The 21,625-nt window shown below is 41.2% G+C and overlaps 1 protein-coding gene across 15 annotated transcripts in view; it reads right to left on the bottom strand.

The window, feature by feature from the left end:
* TRPM3 (transient receptor potential cation channel subfamily M member 3) overlaps positions 1–21,625 on the bottom strand; it is a 663,453-nt gene that overhangs the window by 83,860 nt on the left and 557,968 nt on the right. For 9 of the 15 annotated variants that reach the window (XM_045580124.1, XM_045580129.1, XM_045580121.1 and 6 more), the window contains 7 exons: positions 18,163–18,263; positions 16,669–16,803; positions 13,076–13,126; positions 5,765–5,800; positions 5,466–5,606; positions 2,082–2,111; positions 866–1,155 (listed from right to left, as the gene is read on the bottom strand). In XM_045580124.1, coding sequence (XP_045436080.1) covers positions 866–1,155; positions 2,082–2,111; positions 5,466–5,606; positions 5,765–5,800; positions 13,076–13,126; positions 16,669–16,803; positions 18,163–18,263 — 784 coding nt within the window. The remainder of the gene's footprint in view (positions 1–865; positions 1,156–2,081; positions 2,112–5,465; positions 5,607–5,764; positions 5,801–13,075; positions 13,127–16,668; positions 16,804–18,162; positions 18,264–21,625) is intronic. The other 6 variants (XM_045580126.1, XM_045580131.1, XM_045580123.1 and 3 more) reach the window with 1 other exon arrangement.

Here is a 21,625-nt window from a genome sequence, read left to right as displayed (position 1 = left end):
GTGGTCTTAAAACAGTTTTTAATGCCCATTAAAAACTACATTTAAAGCCAGATTGCACACTGTGCTAGACAATGATAACATATCAGTTTGCATATCATTCAGTCACCACAGTCATCCTCCCATCCAGCAGAACTGAACGTTCACCACATTATGGCAAATATAAAAGAAAAGTATATATGATACTATAAATGAAAGACTTCGAAGGCGATTCATTTACATTTTTTGCAAAACAGTTTTCAAATTTTGTTAATAATTTTTCACATTCCATGATATCATTTTTAATGTCCTTCTTTTGTTTTTCATTATTTTATCTCTTATGGCAAAATTTCTTTACAACTGATTACCTGCTAAAAATGCTTGCAGCAACGATGTTTATGGCAAATATGCCTACAGTGAAAATACCAGACATGTTGAGAGGATGAAATGAAATCTTTTATAATCTGTTTGTACCGCCATAGCTAGTGCTGTATACCATAAACAGTAATTATTTTCTAAAAAATATATTTTTATTGATTTCAGAGAGGAAGGGAGGGGGAGAGAGAGATAGAAACATCAATAATGACACCAATGATGAGAATCATTCATTGGCTGCCTCCTGCACACCCCACACTGGGGATCGAGCCCATACTCCGGCATGTGCCCCTACCAGGAATTGAACCTTGACTTCCTGGTTCATAGGTTGATGCTCAACTACTGAGCCATGCCAGCTGGGCAACAGTAATTCTTCATGTCTACCCTCTCTCGGTACCATTGGGGCGATACTGCCTTGCCTTCAAGTTCTGGGGAGCTGAGACCCTCCATCCAATATTTGGGGCCCACCTTCCCTTTTTGTCCCCTGACCACCCCTTTTTCCAGGCTGGCTGACCTGGAGTTGTGGTTCAGCTCCTGGGAGATGTCATCCACCATGTCGTTCTCGGAAGCCTCATGAGCCATGGCTTTGCAGAGCTTGCAGGCCACCAGGGCCTTGGCCATGGCCTCCTCGCCATGCTGCCAGAAGAACAAGGCCATTTTCTGCCGCTTCATCAGGACGGCCCACACCATCAGCTCGTGGAAAGGGAAAGGAAAGTGGTTGATCTCAGGGTCATCCAGGTCAATGTCTACCTCTTCTTCACGTTTCTTGGTTGTCTTTCTTCCTCTCCTCAAGGGAACATCATCCTGTGATTTTAGTGGGGGAGAGGGAGAGAAACCAGAGATGGAGTTAGAAATGAATCAATGAAATTCAGTCAGCAGTGATTGTATATTTACTACTAGTCCAGCTCTGACAGATCCATAAGTGAACTACTGGCACACCTCATTTGATTGTGTTTCACTTTTCTGCACTTCCCAGATGTCGCATTTTCTACACATCGAAGACAAAAGGTCACGACTTGCTTTATGGCGGTGGTCTGGGACTGAAACCACGATATGTCTGAGGTATACCTGTATCCTCTCCTAGCTCCAATCCTAAAAGAATGCTCAAGCTCATACATGGCTAATTTAAAATGAGTTAGAAGAGCATAAGCACAGTCCTATGGGAACATGCCATTGTTATACTTTAAATTAGAAAAAGTATGTTCAATGGGCCATTTTCTTTTTCTTTTTACGTTTGTCCTTTCCCCCTCTGCAGGTAGGGTTATTTGTCATGCATGATGGACAGCCCTACTACCCTTTTCTCTCAAAGGACAAGGACTTGCATTCGCACACAACAATAACCACATTAACAAAAGATGGGAGGAAGGAAGCCTTTCTGGAGTTTCTGCATTCCTCATTAGGTGCATCGGTGAAGTATTTCTGGCCTTAGGGTTTGTTGCCATTTGTAAACACTCATGAATAGATTTTGCTTACTGGAATATATATGCTTCCTTGGTTTTCAAGTTCGTATTTCAAATAGGATTTATTTCCTTGTTTGCAATGCTAATACAACCTCCATGGTGAAATTTTCAAAGCTACTGTGATCTGTCCCCTCACCACTGGGAAAAATGTCACTTCCTTATTGCAGAATTATGTACTTATCCTCACCACCGAAATGAAGTTATTATATATCTAAAATGTGTAACAAAGAGATTAAATAATTGACACTAATAATTTGAGCAAACACCTACCTCCATTCCCAGTAGTTTCAAGGCTTTGGGCTGTTAAAAAATTAATGCACAAAGTTAGATATTTTTCTATAGATATAAGAAAAGGATCCTACTTCATCTCAAACAGGTAATGAAATAATTCCATTTACCATGTAGCATTTATTTCAATAAATAAAGCATTACTAAGGGAACCCAATTATAGAAATTCTTAGAGAATTAGGGATTTAGTGAGTTTGGGGGAGTCACAGAAAATTAGGAAACTGGACAGGCATAACGTGATTGCTCAGGGGTAAAACCTGCAGGTTTATCAACCCTTTTGTGGAACAAAATTTCTTCCTAAAACTGTTCTGCTCATCATCTCCACGACTTCAAGCACTTATGTGCATGATGAAACATTCAATCAAAGTAGAAGATGTTTCTCAAACCTCTGAATGACCTCTATTCCCAAAAGACTTGAGATATTATTCATAAATATATGCGTAGATGCTTCCTGCTGGCCATCTCTCTATGCTGCTGTCCAGTAGATCAAGGGTGAGTGGGGCCAGAGGGCATGTGTCGATGGCACTTACTGTAATGTCATGGAAAGTGTCAGCACAAACAGAAGCATCATTGCTCATGCTGGGATGTGCAAAACAGGCACAGACCGAGGCGGACAGAGAAGGCAACTCAGCAAAGTATACAACTTGATTTATATTTAACAAGGGGAGATACAAAATTATATTTCAGGGGTCAGGAATTCCAATTCCAAATTGCAAGTATTATAGAATGGTTGGGTACCACCTTGAAAGTTATTTAAGTAAATAGTAGGGTTATAGCACTTAGGTTCCTCCAAATTTTATTTGACCATTCAAGTCAGAATAGCTTGAACCTCACCTCTCCCTCTTTCTCTTTTAGCTTTCATAATGACCACCAGTTTAAAATTTGTGATTTTAAAAAATTTATACTTTTTGGTGTTTTCAAAGGTCTCTTTTAGCACCACAAAATACTAGAATAATCAGATGGTAAACTTTGGTAAAAGTAAAAAAATTATGCCTGCCACCAGCTATAGCAGCAGTTCTCAAAATGTTGTCTTAGGACCATATGACCCTATGGTTTTTCCTGAGAGCCTTCCAGGGGCCTGTGAAGTGAAAGCTATTTTCATAATAACACCAAGATGCATTTATATTTGCACTGATGATACAAAAGCAATGGTTGGTAAAATTGCTGGGTACCTTGGCAAGAATGAAGGCAGTGGTACCAGGCTTTACTAGTTGTCATTAGAGTTCACTGTTATACACTTGAAGTTTAAAACAAAACAAAACAAAACAGTTGCACTTAAGAATGTGCTTGATGAGCCCTGGCTAGTATGGCTCATTGGACAGAGATTAGGCCTTTGCACCGAATTTGATTTTCAGTCAAGGGCAGAACCTGGGTTACAGTGAGTGTTTGGGAGGCAACCCATTGATGTGTCTCTCTCATATCAATGTTTCTCTCTCTCTCTTTCTCCCTCCCTTCTACTTTCTCTAAAAATGAATGGAACAAAACAACAACAAAAGAATGTGCTTGATGAGGCCTAAAATATTAACGTGTATTAAATTTCTACTTTTGCCGAAACCGGTTTGGCTCAGTGGATAGAGCGTCAGCCTGCGGACTGAAAGGTCCCAGGTTCAATTCTGGTCAAGGACATGTACATTGGTTGCGGGCACATCCCCGGAAAGGGGTGTGCAGGAGGCAGCTGATCGATGTCTCTCTCTCATCGATGTTTCTAACTCTCTATGCCTCTCTCTTCCTCTCTGTAAAAAATCAATAAAATATATTTTAAAAAATTTCTACTCTTATTAGTAAAAAAAAATGCCTTTTTACTCTTCTGAGGGATGAAGTGGGAAGCCGCATAAAGCACTGCTGTTACATACTAAACAAGGACGGGGGTCCTGAGGGAGAACACTCAGGGGGCTGTTGGGGCTGAATTATAGCCACTTTGCCTCATGAACAATCTGTGCGAAGAAATGACTGGTAAACAACTAGGGTTACTTAGACCTGGATGGCAGACATTTTGGAAATGAGCTAAGAAGGACTGTCATTTCAAGGAAAACAACTTGCAGGATTGGTTGTCAATGACAAAATTCAAACTTTCAAGCAGATAATAGAATCTTAGAAAACCCACCCCATGATCTTGACAGTTTTTCAGTACTTAAAGACTTTTCTGATGAGATTGAAGGTGAATGCAAGTTTTTGCAAGGTTTTTAAATTGTATAATAAAATGTGTCAACATTTAGAAGATCAGAATATAACTCAACAAACCAATATTTTACACTGACCAATCTACGATGTTAAAAGATCTATACAAACTGCAGTTTGGATTTTAATAGGAAAAGGTCATTGACATGGTTTGAGATTTCATGTTGCAAACTAATCTTCAAGAAATTGCCACTTGAATTTTGATGTACTATCAAAAAAGAATAGCTATAATTATCACTAAAGATTACTCCTTCCTTTTTTTGATACACTTGTCATATTTGTCACATATTTGTATGAGGGCAGATTTTCTTAATATATTTTAACCAAAACAATGTCTTGTAACAGACTGTCTGCAGAAGTAGATATGAGAATCTAACTATCTTCTGTTAAGTCAAACATTACAGAATTTTGGAAAAATGTAAAACTATGCTACTCATCACTAATTTTTGTTTGTAAAAACATAGTTGTTTTTCATAAACATGCTATGATGGACTTCTTATGGTCACTTTAAGATTAATTAATAAATAATTATTTTTAATGTTTCAACTTTGATTTCCAGCATGATAAATATTGATAGAACCCAAAATAGATTAAAAAAAAAAGCTTTTGGGAGTTCTCAATAATTTATTTTTATTTTTATATTTTATTGATTTTTTATAGAGAGGAAGAGAGAGGGATAGAGAGATAGAAACATCGATGAGAGAGAATCATCGACCAGCTGCCTCTTGCACACCCCCTACTGGGGATGTGCCCGCAACCAAGGTACATGCCCTTGACCGGAATCGAACCCGGAACCTTTCAGTCCGCAGGCCAACGCTCTATCCACTGAGCCAAACCGGTTTCGGCAGTCCTCAATAATTTTTAAGGGTATAAATAGATCCATCTAGACCAAAAACCTTGAAAATTGCTGTGGTAGGTAATAAGATTCATTTGAATTTCACTGCTATTCTCTGATCATTAAGGCTCACTCTCAGTGTGTTTCTGATTTGAACTGGACGTAGGGAAAGAATACATCCCTCTCCCCCTCTTTTGTTAAAAACAGATTTGATGGTGGAGGGAAGAAGAGGTGGGGCAATTGCCTTCATCTCATCTCATTGCTCACTAAAAGAGAAGGAAGCCACACCCTGAATTGGTAGCACCCTAGTCCACCCAGGAGTCCAGGAACCCGAATTTGCCCACAAGCCTCACCCTCTTGGGGCCAAAGAGATTGTGGTAGAGTGTCCGGAAGCGCTTGCGCGTGTAGTTGCAGCGATAAGCTCCGCCCATCAGGTATTCTATCACCAGGCCAATGTCGATCAGGCTGATTCTGTAGTCAGGAGGCAGGTTCCCCTGTTAGGGAAGAAGTGAAAACAAAAAGAGCCAAAGGACAGTGTGATTTACTAGGGATTCGATCCCATGTGTTCTGTAACTATTTTAGAGTAAAAAAAAAAAAAATTAATTAAAAAAGAAACATATGAATGAATGATTATGCTGGTTAATTAATTCACCTTAAAATAGATCCAACCGAAACCTGGATATTCTCGCTTGGAAAGAAGACATAAGTTAAATAAGAGATGCAGTAATCGTTGGCAAGAACAGAAAATCAAAATATTTATTCAGGTCTTCAGCTGAGGAGAAAAACACACCAGCGTAGCAGAAAGAAACACAAGGCTAGACATGGCAAATGCTACGGCTCCCAGACACTAGGAACTAGGTTCCCCAGCTGTCCCCAGCTCCCTGGTTGCTCTGCCTCAGACCCAGGCCTGCTACTGCCCTCTTCTGATCCTTTAGTTCTTCACATTCACTAAATGAAGACTCCTTCCAGAGGGATTGGTATTGCCAGGGCTTGCGTCAGGTGGGGGATGCTTAGAGCTCAGATATCCTTTCATGCCAAACTTCTATTAATAATGAACATTTGGTTCCTTTAATAAAGGATGGATGTCAGGTGAAGTCATTTATGAACATCCCTTGTGTTGAAAGAGAAAGCATGGAGAAAAAACCTTGTGTTATTCATTGTTTTATTTATCTTTGTATTCCTAGTGCTTTTCATAGTGCCTGATGTGTGGTTGGCATTCGAAATGCTTTTTGTTGAAAATATGAATGAATAAAACAGTGAAATTAACTGATGTGGTGGTGGGATCAATCTCTGTGTGTGTGTTTTTTTTGTTTGTTTGTTTGTTTGCTTTTTTTTTTTTTTTGCATTATGTTCTCAGTAAGGGAACTTCCTAGCCACAGTGTGTGGGTCACCCCTGTTTGGAAAAGCCTCAGTTTAATGTAGAAATTTGACTTGAAATATGCATATTGGTGTATCTGTATGGGCCGGAATGAATGGATAGCAATTGATGCACAGCCCAAGTGTATGAATCCCAGTGCTGCTCTTTCAACTTCCTTGCTGGACTTAGTTCTCAGCCCTGCCCACTGCATTCTACCTCTCCCTTACCTTGGGATACAGGCAGGCTTGGGGACCTAATTTGAAATGGCTGAGCAAAGTGGGACTGTGTGAAGGGCATTCTAGATGAGATGGAAGCACTTTAAGGCACACAACCCCTTCCATACCTGACTGTGGCTCTTCAGAACCCATTTCTTTGCTGACTAGTCCCTTCACAGAAATGATCTCTCTGCTCCTCCCCCTCTTTCTCAGAATTTTGGGATCTCTTTTGTTTAAAGATTATCTCATCACTCTTTGTCAAATTAAGCTGTCCTCAGGCTGCCAAGAAAGACCAATTGTCTGGCTTCTTTATGCAGACTATGGTAAAAACATAACAAAGGGAACTTAGAGAAGATTTTATTTGAAGGTCACAACTTTTCAGGTAGTATTGCCCTTTCCATAAACATTAGCTGATTTAAAAAATATTACCCATGTGACCATTTCTCTCTCTTTTTGGGATAGATGAACAAGGCTGTAGTTTCTGTATGGTCTGGCCCTACCAGACGGTTAAGGAACTCTGTTATGTCAAAGGTGGAGGAGCCAGAGCCTGTCCGCACCGGAATCAGCCTCCTCCCCAGTGCACCCGGCTCCATTAAGGATGCCCTCCAGAGGATGCCCACCCTGTCTGTTATTTCCTTGGCACTGTGCGGTAGGCAGGGTAAGGAGCACTGGCTGTGACTCAACTGCCCTGGGCTTCTGTCTATAAGACAAACCAGCCACTTTCCCGCATCGCCTCCGTTTTCTCAGTAAAAAGAGTCGAACTTCCTGGCCTCTGTGGTCTGCAATGTACCAGGCTTAAAAAAAAAAAAAAAAAAAAAAAAAATCCCCAAAGGATTTATTATGATGTTATTGAAAGGAAGCGATAGCCAAGTCTAGGAATCTGTGCCTATTTTCAACCTTGTCATCATTTTCTAAATTTAAAATGTGGGTAATATCGAGTCTAACACCTATAAATTTTCATTTGAGAAATCCATATGGAAGCATTAGTTTTGAATTCTAAGAACAAGAATCAATATTGTCTGAAGACCAGTGTTGAATGGCAATATTTATACATGTCACGTGTCCGGAAGAGTGGGAGTTGTCAGGAAAAATAGTGATAATAGTAAAATTATAAATAAATAAAATTTAAGAGGGGCAAAAAAACCATTTTTTTGGTAAATGATTTTATTCATAAAGAGACTATAGGTTTATAGACTACCAAAGAAGGTGCTGTAATCTTCTTCTTTTCTTTAGAAACAACTTTTCATATAAAGCTTAATTATTTTAGAGTGATGTATAGTCTGGTCTAAAGGATTCAAGGATTATCCTAGGTCCTCCCCAGTTTTTAGTGACAGCCAGAAAGAAAATGGCCTGCATTCTGTTTGACCACAAGGCGGCGATGTTTACCTAACGGAAACCAATGCAGATTCCTCAGCATTTGCCTGCCTGCTCTGTTTTGTGTACTAACTGATGTAAATGAATACAGAGCAGATTGAGGATTTGGAGGTAAGGAGAGAGTCAGATGTTTTTGTTGACGTGATATCTGGAGGAGGGAAAGCTTACTTTGCCCAGTAATTCGTTTGAACGCAGTCTGCCAGACTGCAGCTGTTTCTTTCCAGAGGCTTATGGAAGCAGAGAAATTAAGGGAAATTAGTTCCACAATTTTTACTGGGAAGAGAGGAAACAGTTTGGGGAAGAAGAAATAGATTTAATAAAATGAATAAAACTGCCATAACTGTGTCCTGGGTGAACTCTGAAGGGGATGCAGCATTGGTGCCAGTCTGGGCTGATGGCCTTGGACACCTGTGACCTGCAGGTGTAACAGATGTAGCAAGATGCCCGCCCCATGGAAACGGCACTGGGATGGACTGTGGGCTTGCCTTTCTCTGTACCTCAGTTTACACTTTGAAAACATGCAGTTTGGACCCAGTTACTCTTAAAGTCTTATCTTTTTCTAAAAGTCTGACCACCAGCTGGCAGGCTGCTCTTATTTCTATGCTGCCAGGTCACTGGACAAAGACTCTTGTCCAAACTTCCAGGTTGATGTAGTTTCCACGAATCCCCTGAGGTTTGGATAGTGGAGCTGGGGGCTTAGAGACAAGGGGTGGTAAAGGGGCCGACAGGGGTGGGGTTGTGCTCATCATATTCACCTCCGCTGGAAAAAAGCAGAGAAAGTGAACGCCACATCACATGCCACAGGTAATGTCCAAAAGCCTTTGGGAGGAGTCTTCCTTTGCTTGGGTCCTTTTCAGATAGGAGTCCACAATGACACTGGTGTGATACCCTTCTGTCTGCCTGCTGTTTCTGGTATCTACCCTCCCCTTTTTGGCAATGACTTTGGTACTGGTAAAGCCTGAACACCTATTCCCCGTTTCATGCCCTAACAACACATGGCAAGCCACGTGATTTAAGTAACCCAACCCACTGAATAAAACAGAGAAGCTTGGGTCTGGGGATAGGTACAACTTCATAACTGCTACTCTGAAGCTGAGTTTTAACCCATGCCATCCTGAAGGATAGCTGTCAATTAAAAGAATAGTTTACATTCACGTAGATCTGCTCTCCTAAATGCACTCTATTTTTCGGATGTCAGCTTATGACATCACCACACATTTCGACTGTTTGGGAAATACCTTTTTTTTTTCTTTTTTCTTTTCTTTAAACTTACAAGTCTTCAAAACAAGACCATTTCCTTCTGATGCAAGAAGGTCCTAGTGATAGCTGGTTGTCAGGTTTACCAAGGGAGAATGTGGAAACGACTACTCTGGTGACAGTTTATGGAAAAAGAGGGTGTTCCCCCAATGTTTGACATGGTAATAGACTGGGCAACCAATCTTATAAAAAGTAAGAATGCTTTTGTAAATTTGTGTGGATTATAAGATGCCCTTTCTTTACCCAAACTGTGTCTGAAAAACTTTTTTTTTTATTCATTCTGTAAAGCTCTGAGTCTTGGTTCCCCATGTGAATGAATTTAAAACTACCCTAATTTCACACTACTTCTCTATAAAACAAATATCATATTCTTTTGGTGGGGAGGGATAGTAAAGGTATTCTGAAGTGTTAGCACATTTAATTGAAGAAAGAAAAACTACTACTTTAAAACATACAGAGGCACAAAATGAGCAGGCAAATAGCTACTAAGATGACAAGTTAGAATTCACGAAAAAGCAGACAGACACTCTGGTTTAATAAGAGAGCATTGCTACATCCAATGGATTTATGCATGAAAACAGTCCCGGGAATTGGGCTGACTTAAATAATTTTAAATTTCTGATAGATGCTGAATAGCAACTCTTCATCTCATTGCTCCTAGATTGTTCCCTTGGTATGAATAAGTCGAGATATTGAAGCTAGCATAGGAGTAATTTTCCACATTCAGTTCTGTTGATTTCAAAGGATAGTTGGACTTGCAGATGTCATGCTGGTTAACTTATGATGGTCTAATAATTCCTAAATGCATCCCCTGGGTTTGTCAGAGTTACTTACATTTCATTTACAGACATATTACCAAACACTATGTTTAAGGTCCAGAACGGTGTTCATTCTTACCAACAGCATTTTGTATCAGGCTTTATCAGTTACTGATTAAATTTTTTTTGCCACAGGTTAAATCAATAAATACATACACAAAGTCCTATAATCATAAAGCACAAAGTACATACTAATTATTATGGCCCTTAATTTTGACAATTGCTTAAACTGCCCAAGATTTTCTTAATATTTTAAATCTTGTTTTTGTAGACTTTGAGAATCTTACTGGCCTAAATTACTAGAAGTCTTCTGGAACCACCTGAGGAAAATATTAATTTCTTGATCATTCAATTCTTAAAAACACACAAAGGCCCTGGCTGGTGTGGCTCAGTTGGCTGGGCATTGTCCTGTGCATTGAAAGGTTACCCGCTGGATTCCTGGTCAGAGCACATGTCCCTCGTTCAGGCTCGATTTCCAGTAGGGGGCGTGCAGGAGGCAGGCAATCAATGTTTCACTCTTACATCAATGTTCCCCTTTCTCTCTCCCTTGCTTTCTCTAAAATAAATAAATAAATAAATAAATAAATAAATAAATAAAATAAACAACCCCCCATAATTCTGTCCCCTTCTTCCATGTAACATAAAATGGAGACAAGTCCAACTTCTTTGGCTCCATTGTATATTCTATCCTGCTTTCCAATAGTCAGGTGCTCATCTTTATCACAGAAATAAGTGAAGGCTGCATTTCCTGCTCCTATTTCCTCCCCCCAAAAGAAGCTAAACATAGGCTTTCTGTTTCTCCCCACCTATTGGCAATCTCTAGTCCCTGGTAAAAAGATAAATTGATCGTAAGCCAGTACTATCCTGGATGATATGGTATCATTTTTTTCCAGTTACTAAGTAAATGAATTCTTAGGTAAGTATATCCTTGCTCTTGCTCTTGTACACAGTATTTTTAAGAACCCTACCTTAAAAATACTCCACATGCCTTTTAATACAAATGATGTGAGCAAATGCAAAAGGCAGCTACTGGGATTTCAGAAAAGAAAAAATGATATTGCGAAGCAGAGTCCAGCAAGGCAGAAAACCTAATAGGAGGGATTTTGATCGTTTGTGCTCAGCAAGATCTAACTACAAAGTCCTTTTGAAAATCACGTGAGACATTGAGAACCCGCATGATGGAGGTGGATGAGTGACTTTGTTTGCAGGTTTGGATTGGCCGATGGCTGGGACTGAGGCACAAAGGCACAGGTGTCCCCTCAGCGAGCCTCACAATTCCTTCAGGGACAATGGGCAGCTTAAGGTGAGGGGATAATATCTTGTTATTTTAGAAAAATCTCAAGACATTTTATTGAACATGAGCAACAAATATATTCTATGTACACAGTCTCCTGAGATATCCCCTACTTTTAGTTTCTAGGCAATTTTTATCCAGAATAATTTAAACAAAATTGGAAGACCGGAGGGAAAGAGAAATAGGCTTGTTGAGGGCAGGTATGCTATGGCGTGAAGTGGGGTGGACCAAGGAAAGATGTGATGGTGGTAAAATGCTTGCTGGGTTGGGTGTACAGACTGCACAGCATGTTTCCCTTGATTTGAAAGAACAACAGGCTTCACTCACTCACATGGATCAGAAAGGTCCACCTGGTTAATGGGGACAATATAAGCAGACCCAGGGCCTTTGCTTGACCTTTTGAAGGAAAATGAAAAAGCACCTATAGGACACCTCAGGGTCAGTTCTAGCCATCAAAATCCCTGACATGAAGGAATTGGACTCTATTTTTGACCTTACTTTGTAACTTTCTCTGAGTATGCCTTACCGACTTTGGTGAAGAATTGCTACAAATTTGTAGAGGGGTGCACATGTATGTATGTGTTTCTGTGTGTGTATGTGTATGGGGAGGAGAAAGTGCCACTATCTATTTTATTCATTATAGTTAAAGCACCACTTCCTGGGAATGTTGTCAAAGGCTCAGGCCAAAGCTATCTATGAAAGAGATTGTATAGGGACAAAGAACAAGCTCTCGGGGAAGTTTAAAAATAATCTTCCTGTGCCTCCCTCCTCTCATCTATACGTGGGACTACTGCTATCTAATAACAAAATTAAAAAAAAATGATTCTACTTTGTAGAATTGTGGTCAAGATGAAACGAGTGAAGGTGCCTAGAAAGCGTAGATTGGTGTCACACGCTTAGTCATCACTAACTATCGGGTATTATCGTTTTATCATTAGTCAAAAGCTCCGAGTTCTAATTCTAGTTCTTCACTGTTCACTTAATAGAGCTCTCACCTCTTTGCATTTCAGCTTCCTCATCTGTAAAATGGGATTAAATCTATTTGATCTAAACCTACTGGGTTTTCCCCCTCATCAAAATCTTAGATGATGAATGGGAAAAACTATACTAGGGAAAAAAAATAAAGTGTTAGAAGAATGGCATACAAATATTTGTTTTAGTCTCTGTGGCTCTGAGCCTTGGTATTATCCTACACCCTGCATAATGCTAGACGTGACAGTGATATATCACATCAGGAACTAGTTCATGAAGATACCTCTTATAATAGGTTGGACAGCATGGAAACAAACTCCCCACACAGAGAGGGGCACATGGAGAAATACAGGTAATGGCATAAATCCACCTGGCATGGGGGAAAAGCCTGGAGCTCTACTATCCAAAGCACTATGTTCAACAAAAGCGTCTAACACCACGAAGATCGAAGATAAACCACAGCTGCATAGTAAGCAGAGATGTCAGAGTTAAAAGACACACACACACACACACACACACACACACACACGCACACACACTCTGTGCCCTGCAATGAGGGGCATCTGGCAGGGTCAGGGGTGCTCTGGCAGCTCATGCAACGCAAAACAGAGGCGCTTTGTAATCACAGGAAGCAGTCAAGACAGGGCCTCCGACCTGCAGTCGAGAGGGTTCTTACCTTTTTGACATCCCTGACCAAGTGGTACAATGTGTTTGAGGGCCCATGTCTCTGAAAACAATAAAGAAGAATCAAATGGTTTTGCTAGCCGGGCTCTTACTGCGAGGCAAGGAGGATCTGGAAGGAAGGGGCTGGCTGGTGAGGGATAGTCAATCAGATGAATCTTGTTGTAGTTGCTCAGTTGTGCCTGTCTTTTCGAAAGAAACGCATTGGCAGATTTTGGACTTGTGGTTCCTCAAGAAAACAACATTTGAGGCTCTGGGTTCAAGCTCTATAAAGGAAGCCATCACTGCTATAGACAGCTTAGCCAAAACTAGCCCCATCACTTAAGGGGCTAGTTTTGCAGCAGGGGTAGGCCAAGGGGCCAGTTGACCGCATTGGAAATACACTTCGGCACATTGCCAATCACATCTTCCTTATTACCCACATTGAATGAGAAATTATGTAAGGCAGGGGTTGATAAACTTCTTTAGGAAATACCCAGGTGGTCAATATGTGGGGCATAGGGTCTTCATGGCAGCTGCTCAACTCTGCCATGGTGTAGAAGCAGTCGGAGATGGTACCTAAACAAAGGACTTGGCCTATGTTTCAACATAACTTTATTTGTGGACACAAAAAGAGAGTAAAATTTCATATAATTTGGACTTCACGAAATATCATTCTTCTTTTGATATTTTCAAACACTGAAAATGTAAATAAAAACCAAACCAAAAACCAAAAACAAAACAACCTTCTCAGCTCCCTGGCCAGACAAAATTAGGCAGCAAGCTGGATTTGGCTGTTGGGTGGTAGTTTGCTAAAATCTGGTCTAAAGAAAAGGCCACAGGAAGTCTGGGAAAAGAGGCTTGGGAAAAAGATGTGTGTTTGCTTAAGGCAGGGGTGGGAAATGTAGGCCTGTGGGCTGTGGGTTGCATTGAAACCCCCAGAATCACTTGGTCTGGCCTGCCACGGCAACCGCAGGTGGACTCGAAATTCAATGAATCTAGGAGTTTTTTGTTTGTTTGTTTTTTTCTGGTGATGTAAATTTATATTAAGTGAATTAGATTAAGCAAACAATGTTATACATATCCAAATGGCTCCTGGCAGAAAAAAGGTTTCCCACCCCTGGCTTAAGGAAGAATAAAATGAAATCGTTTGCCACCCCACTGTCTTTCAGGAATAGGCATGCTGGATAAAATATGGGATGCCCAGTTAAATTTGAATTCCAGATAGACAGTGAATTATTTCTAACATAAGTATGCCCCATGCAATATTTGGGACCCAATTATACTAAAAACTAGAGGCCTGATGTATGAAATTTGTGCATGGGATGGGGTGGGAGAGTGTTCCCCAGTCCAGCCTGCACCCTCTCCAGTCTGGGACCACTCAAAGGATGTCTGACTGCCCATTTAAGCCAGATCCCACTGTAAAATAGGGCCTAATTGGGCAGTTGGACATTCCTCTCACAATCCAGGACTGCTGGCTCCCAACTGCTTGCCTGCCTGCCTGCCTGCCTGATTGCCCCTAACCACTTCTGCCTGCCAGCCTGAACACCTCCTAACCACTCCCCTGCCAGTCTGATCAAGGCCTAATTGCTCCCCTGCCAATTGCCCCTAACTACCTTCTCCTGCTGATCTAATAACCCCTACCTTCCCTCCCCTGCAGGCCTGGAACTCCCCAACTGCCCTCCCCCACAGGTCTAGGTTCCCCTCAACTGCCCTCTCCTGTAAGCCTGGTGCCCTTCAACATCCCTCCCCTGCAGGCCTGGTACCCCCCACTACCCTCCCCTGCAGGCCTTGTCCCCCCCACTACCATCCCCTGCTGGCCATCTTGTGTCCACATTGGGGCAGCCATCTTTGACCACATGGGGGTGGCCATCTTGGGTATTGGAGTGATGGTCAATTTGCATATTACTGTTTTATTAGATAGAATTATTTGTTGTTTGTCTGACATTTAAATTCAACTGGGCATCCTGTATTTTTATTTGCTAAATCTGATGACCCTATGAAATTATCTCAGACAGTGATGGCAAACCCTTAAGCATGGCTGAAACACTTTCAAGGACTGAGACCATCCCCCTCTATGGCCTCAATGACCTACCTGCCCACTCAAGCAGACATGCTCATCAGAGCTTGTTCCACTGAAGGATGCAGGACCATAGGGAGTAAACATGCAGACTGTGGAGTCAGAATGCCTGGCTCCACTTGGCTCTGCTGCTGACCAGCTGCAACCACAGGCAAGCTACTTCACTATGACTCAGTATTACCATTTCTAAAATGGGGCTAGCATTTTGTGAAATTTACCTATGAAGCCACCTGGTCCTGGGCTTTTCTTTGTTGGGGAGTTTTCTCTCTCTTTCTTTCTTTCTTTCTTTCTTTCTTTCTTTCTTTCTTTCTTTCTTTCTTTCTTTTTTTTAAAAAAATTACAAATCCAATCTCCTTACTTGTTATTAATCTGTTCACATTTTAAAGTTCTTTATGATTCAGACTTGGTTGATTGCATATTTCTACATGTGCCCATTTCCTTTATAGCTAATCATTGGTCTTTTTGTAGGGATGAAAGGTTGGGCCTCCTATGTCACCATCTTGGTTTATTGTTCTTACTAAAAGACTCAGTATGCTGAACAAAAAAATAAAATAAAAAATAAAATAATCTACCGGGAAAAGAGAAACCTGGAAACACTCTGCTAAACTCATTTCTACTTCCATCAGTGGGAGTAAGATAGAGCCAGAATGGCATCATCTAACACCTAAGCTGGCTGGGAATAGGTCAATAATTTTAATCTCATTAGTACTGTGGGTGGTGAAGTAGAGAAGTGCTATGACAGATGAAGGGAAGAATAATCTCTAAGAAGCTTTAGGTCAGTACCAGCTTCTTTCTTCATCTAGGAGTTTTGTGACCTTGAATAAATCAATCCACTGTTTGGCCTCTGTTTTCTCATCTGTAAAATGGGGGAGTGCAATTTCTACATTTTAAACATCACTGGATTTTAGCGAGCATCAGCTCAGGGCCAATGTACTTAATTCATTGAATACTCTCAAAAGCTTCACAAATAGTAATTGTGTTTTTTTTTTGTTGTTTTTTTTTTATGATTGCTCCTCGATATCCCTAGTGAATGAATTAAAAAATCATTATAAAACAACAATTATTTTGGGGTAACCCTAAGCAAGAGGTTTTTATATTTTATTCCTAGCTCTGAGGATAACAAGATGGTGCTGGATAATTAATTTTCCTCCTTTGATGCTTGTAGTGAAATCAATTCTTCTTTGCTGATTGCCTCAAACAGCCTCTGGCTTACAAATAAACTATGTTTTAATTTCATTGTCCTGGTGATTTGGTGTAAGAACCTGAGAATGTTACCTTTTGGTAATCGCATAACTTTCTGCCTTAGGTGCTGACAACTGAGCAGTTAAAACAAGTGGAGTCTTGGTGACTCGGTGTTGCTTGTCTACACCAGTGAGAGGGAGCTTTTGTGAAGAATGATCCATGCATTTGGAGGGCAGGGAGGAGACTCACAGGCATGTAGGGGAGCAGGAGAAGGCAAATCAAACAAAGAAAAAAAACAAACAAAAAAAAAAACGAAGAGAAAGTAAAAAGCCTTAGCTTGGTCCTACCGTATTGTACAATTCCTCTAGTCTGGAGATGGTGAGAAAACGGTGCATGCTTACTCCATTTTCTATGAGTAATTTCACAAAATCCACTCTGTCCAGAACTAGGGCATCCAACATGGCTTGTTCCAAAGACCCCACCTGCAAATCAAGTCACTGAGTTAGCCTGCCCCAGGCTCTGCAGATGCAGTTCTTCAGCATTCACCTGAACGGCCGAGACATGGATGCCTCTGACATCTGGCAAACCTTCAGCACATCCAAGAGCGTGCTAGCAAGACTGCTTCCAACTCTGCTTTTGAGACAGTGACAATCTATCCTGTGTTTTGGGTCTTGTCTTTGAAAAAAGAATTCAAGGATTTCTAGTTGCTAAAGATATAATCTTGAATTTCAAAATCGGCCCCCCCTCGCTCTTCCTCTCTCACTCTCCTGAGAAGGTACAAGGGTTTATAAGGCTTTTCCTCTCCTAACTCTCTGGCCAAACTTCTGCAGCACCATTGAAGTGCTAAAGTGGGTACGTTGCTGTCTTTGTTTTCGTCTTTCTTGGGCTCTGAAGTGGCCCCTGGCTGGCTTGAGAAGAGGGACCATTGTAAGCAGACTACAAAGTAGGTTGTTCTATTTTTTTATTTTTTTTATTTTTTTTAGTTAAGTGATGTCACTTTGCCTGCGTCTCAGAGACACAACAACTGTTTAGATCCTTTGGCTTGTCTGCTAAGGTTTTATTTAATTCCTTTTACAAAACTTTCTGTGTCCAGACTCCTTGACACATTTTCCCACAGCGGCAATACCCTTGTGGCACCGAACCAAGACAGGGATTCCATCCTAGGCGGGCGCTCTGGGGGAAGGAAGGGTTAAAAAAGACCTGTACAGTAATTCCAGGCACAGAAGTCTGCCGGTTACCTCCCGGGGATACATGCACACGTCACCCAATGGCCAATTTCCCAAGTTTTTGTTGTTGGTAGTGTCGATGAGGGAAATAAACCAGGAACAGTTATGTAAAGCGCTGGCTCCTTCTGTGCTGCACTTGGGAAGAGGGAGGGCCTGTGCTCAGCCACTGGGACCAGATGGCACCTGCCTGGGGAAGCTTGCTAATTCTGCATCCTGAGGTGCTGCCCAGCCATGCACCAGCACAGGTTGCCACTACTTGGAAGCAGCAACCTCAAAGACAACCAGAATCAAATTGCTAACCACAATTGTTAATTCCTTCCTTTATTGCAATGGATGCAATTTTGTATTCTGTGTATCTATATTTTTAGACATTTAAAAGTAATAGCATCATTTGCTGCCCAAAGTTGCTATCAAAGGCCGCTCAGAGATGGAAATGGTGGGAACCTTTTGAGTTGTGCTTAGCCACATGTTCCACCAGGTGGCGGTGGTTTCCTAGCTCATTTACATCCTAAAGAAAAGGCAGCAGTTTCCCCAGTTGCTCTCAGAGGCTCTTTAAGGAAGTACCCTTGCCCAAGCAAGTGGTGGGCTTTTCAGGGGCGACAGCGTATACTCTACCGGCCACTGTTGCCCATAAATAAAGATCTGGCTGCGAGCGATGTCGACTCGGTTCCAGGCTAAGGCCAAGCTCAGTTGGTCAGGGGCAGAGGCATTGGCTCCTGTAGACAAGTAAAGGGAAAGAGAGAGAAAGAGAAAACAACGATGAGTTTATTATACTAAGAGGAACCACGCCATTACTCTTCCATCAATACCCCTCTTCTGAAAAGCAGACTCAGTTGTACAGTAGGGTTTCTCCAAACTCGGCACTATTGACAGTTCATTGTGGGGGCTATCCTGAATTGTGGAATATTTAGCAGTATCTTTGGACTCAACCCATTAGATGCCAACAGCACCTCTTTGTAAAGTCATGACCATCAAAAATGTCTCTATGCATTGCTAAATTCCCCCAGGAGTGAAGGGAGACAAATCAGCCATTAAGAATCACTGCTGGTAGAAAGGCAGATTAATATTCAGAGTGATGGCTAAGAGGAAAAAAGGAAGATGCCACCTTGAGGGGCTTGGTAGAGAAGAGAAGGGTCTTCTTAGGTGACAGGGATGTAGGCTGTGCTTATAGCAGAAGTGAAAGGGCCACCAGAGAGGGAGGCATTGGGAAATGTGAAAGAAGAAAGCAAACATATGATGGATGAGATCCTGGAGAATAGAGGCCAAGAAGAGAGGTCTTCAGAGTAAAAAAGAAAAACAAAGAGGCTGAGCGAAGAAAATAATATTGATAAGTGGAAGAGGATGATAGAAGAAAACTTGGATGAACAAAAACAGTATCAGAGAAGTAAGAGAGATACCACCTGCTAAGACTGAGAAGGAATGGCAGCTTGAAGAGAATGGAGGAACATGGAGGCTTAAGGAATGAGGCAGTTTCAGAGCAGAGTTGGGGCCCACTTGAGAGATGACATCCCAAACATGTCATGGCACCAATGGATATGCATTGCTGGGAATATTTATTTAGGGACTTGAGCATCAATGTTGGGGAACATTTTTTTTTTAAGTCTGAGGGTTAAACTAGAGCCCATATATAACTTTATAAAATGGTCTTGAAATTTTATTTATTTAAAATATTTTGATTCTTTTTAGAGAGATAGGAAGGGAGTGGGAAAGAGAGAGTGAATATTCACCAGCTGCCTCCTGCATACCCTCTACTGAGGATGAGCCTGAAACCTTATTATATGCCCCGACTAAAATCAAAACCAGCAACCTTTCGGTGCATGGGACCATGCTGAACCAATTGGTCAAGGCAGAGAACAATTTTTTAATTCCCTGAGGATCATTAAATACTTCAATGGGTTGTAGAGAGCTGTGGACTCTCTTTGGGAGCTTCCACATAGAAAATGTTAGGTGCGGGGGCCTGACATGGCCGGGGATCTCCCTTCTCTGTGGCCAGCACGGAAAGAGAGATGAAATTGGTTCTTCGTAGAGGCAGCCAGGGACTGAGAAATAAAGAAATGAAGAAGAGTCGATGCAGAAATAAGTTTAAGCTGGGCCCCAGGTGGGTAGCAGACCTCTTCTGCTGGAGAGACTGACAACCCCTGAGCCACACAGCACACTATTTATTCTCCAATACACAAAGGGGGCGGGGGGGGGGGGGATTCCACAGGAAAAACAAGGAGCCTGGGAGAGGCCAGGTCCCATCCACTCCTTCCTGCCTGACAAACACAAGCCAGGAACTAAGAACATCTCCACACTTCCAGGGCAGGAAGGTAACTGACACGATTCTGTCAATATCCTAGGCTCAGTCAACAACAGTCTAAAGAATGTCCAGGTATTTTCCAGGGGGCTCCCTACAGTTAGGTGTGTCATCTGAGCAGGATATTTTTTTGTTTGTTATTTTTTTAAAATAGATTTTATTGATTTTTTACAGAAAGGAGGAGAAAGGGATAGAGAGTTAGAAACATCGATGAGAGAGAATCATATTGGGTAGATCAGCTGCCTCTTGCACACCCCCTACTGGGGATGTGCCCTCAACCAGGGTACATGCCCTTGACCAGAATCGAACCTGGGACCCTTCAGCCCGCAGGCCGACACTCTATCCATTGAGCCAAACCTGTTTTGGCTGAGCAGGATAGTTTTAAGTCTGGTCCTGCTTGATAAACTAGAGTGGCAGATGGGGCAGGATTTTCTAGCCTTTATAATGTCCTAAGTAGGGCCATCATTCTTGAAAATAGGATGATGCAATCCATTCCTACATTAGTTGAACATTTTTTTCTTGTTGGAGTCTTTGGACCTTTCCGTTTCTTATTTAAAGAATATTGTGTGGATTAAATAGTCTTCCTAAGGATTGTATTTATTTCCATCAGTTTATTTTTTATGTAAATATTGCAATTAAATGTGATAGGGGTCTCAGTCAATGAAAGGTGACCAATTCATTCATTTAAAGACTCTAGTTTCTCAAAAAGTAAATACATTTAATAAATAGATATCAGATTCTTTATTTATATGAAAACCAGGAAGGTAAAATGAAACTAATTGAAATGTGACTTGGGTTGGCTATCATGTGACTTGGGTTGCTAGGATACACCTTCGATTGTCTAGGGGAGCACAGACACTACCTACCCTGGAGAACCTCTCAGGAATGTGGCTGCTACATGGAGCAAAACCAAATTAGAGGCTTGGAGCACACACATAAAAAGTAGATGAGGCCTGTGTATAATTTATTCTTTGCTCTATTTTCTTGCCCTGAATGATAACTATCTCTTCTTGGTAAAAATAACTTTGGTGAACTCTCAGGAGAAAGTTAAAAGGGAGTAGGAAAACTTGCATTAACTTTAGCTAAAGAAATTCAGATTTGGCTTGTAATAGGCAGCTGAGTGAAACAGCCCTTTGCAGGAAGTTGGGGTTTTCTTTCTTGGCGTATTTTTAATAAATAAGAAATATAATAACAACTAATACTTCTTTCATACTTGACTTGTGCCATGAACTGTTTCTAAGTGTTAATGTATTAAATTCACAGAACAAACTATGAGGTGCCATTATTAGTATTTTACAGATGAGAAAACGGAGGCATAGAAACTTGTCCAATGTGAATTATCTAGGAAGTGCCAGAGATGAGATTCAAACCCAGGCAGTCTGGTTTCAGAACAGACTTTTTTTTAACTCATAAAAACTTAGAAAATGTTATTGAACTCATGATACCCGCACACAAAGAGATGTAGGCAGACAGGCTTTTGTGTCCTCTTTCTAAAACAACCCACACTGCACGAATGAGGTGAGCCAGAATATTCTCTACTGCTGTGTGATTAGGGCCAAAATTGTTAAAATATTGAAATTTAAAATGGTAATTTTAGCCCTAACTGGTTTGGCTCAGTGGATATAGAGCATCGGCCTGCAGACTGAAGGGTCCCAAGTTCGATTCCAGTCAAGGGCATGTACCTTGGTGGCAGGCACATCCCCAGTAGGAGGTATGCAGGAGGCAGCTGATCGATCTTTCACTGTCATCGATGTTTCTAACTCTCTATCCCTCTCCCTTCCT

Source organism: Pipistrellus kuhlii, unplaced genomic scaffold (assembly GCF_014108245.1).
Source record: "Pipistrellus kuhlii isolate mPipKuh1 unplaced genomic scaffold, mPipKuh1.p scaffold_m20_p_12, whole genome shotgun sequence".
NCBI lineage: Eukaryota > Metazoa > Chordata > Mammalia > Chiroptera > Vespertilionidae > Pipistrellus > Pipistrellus kuhlii.
Note: the sequence above shows the minus strand (reverse complement) of the source record. Positions and strands in the feature narration are given on the sequence as shown.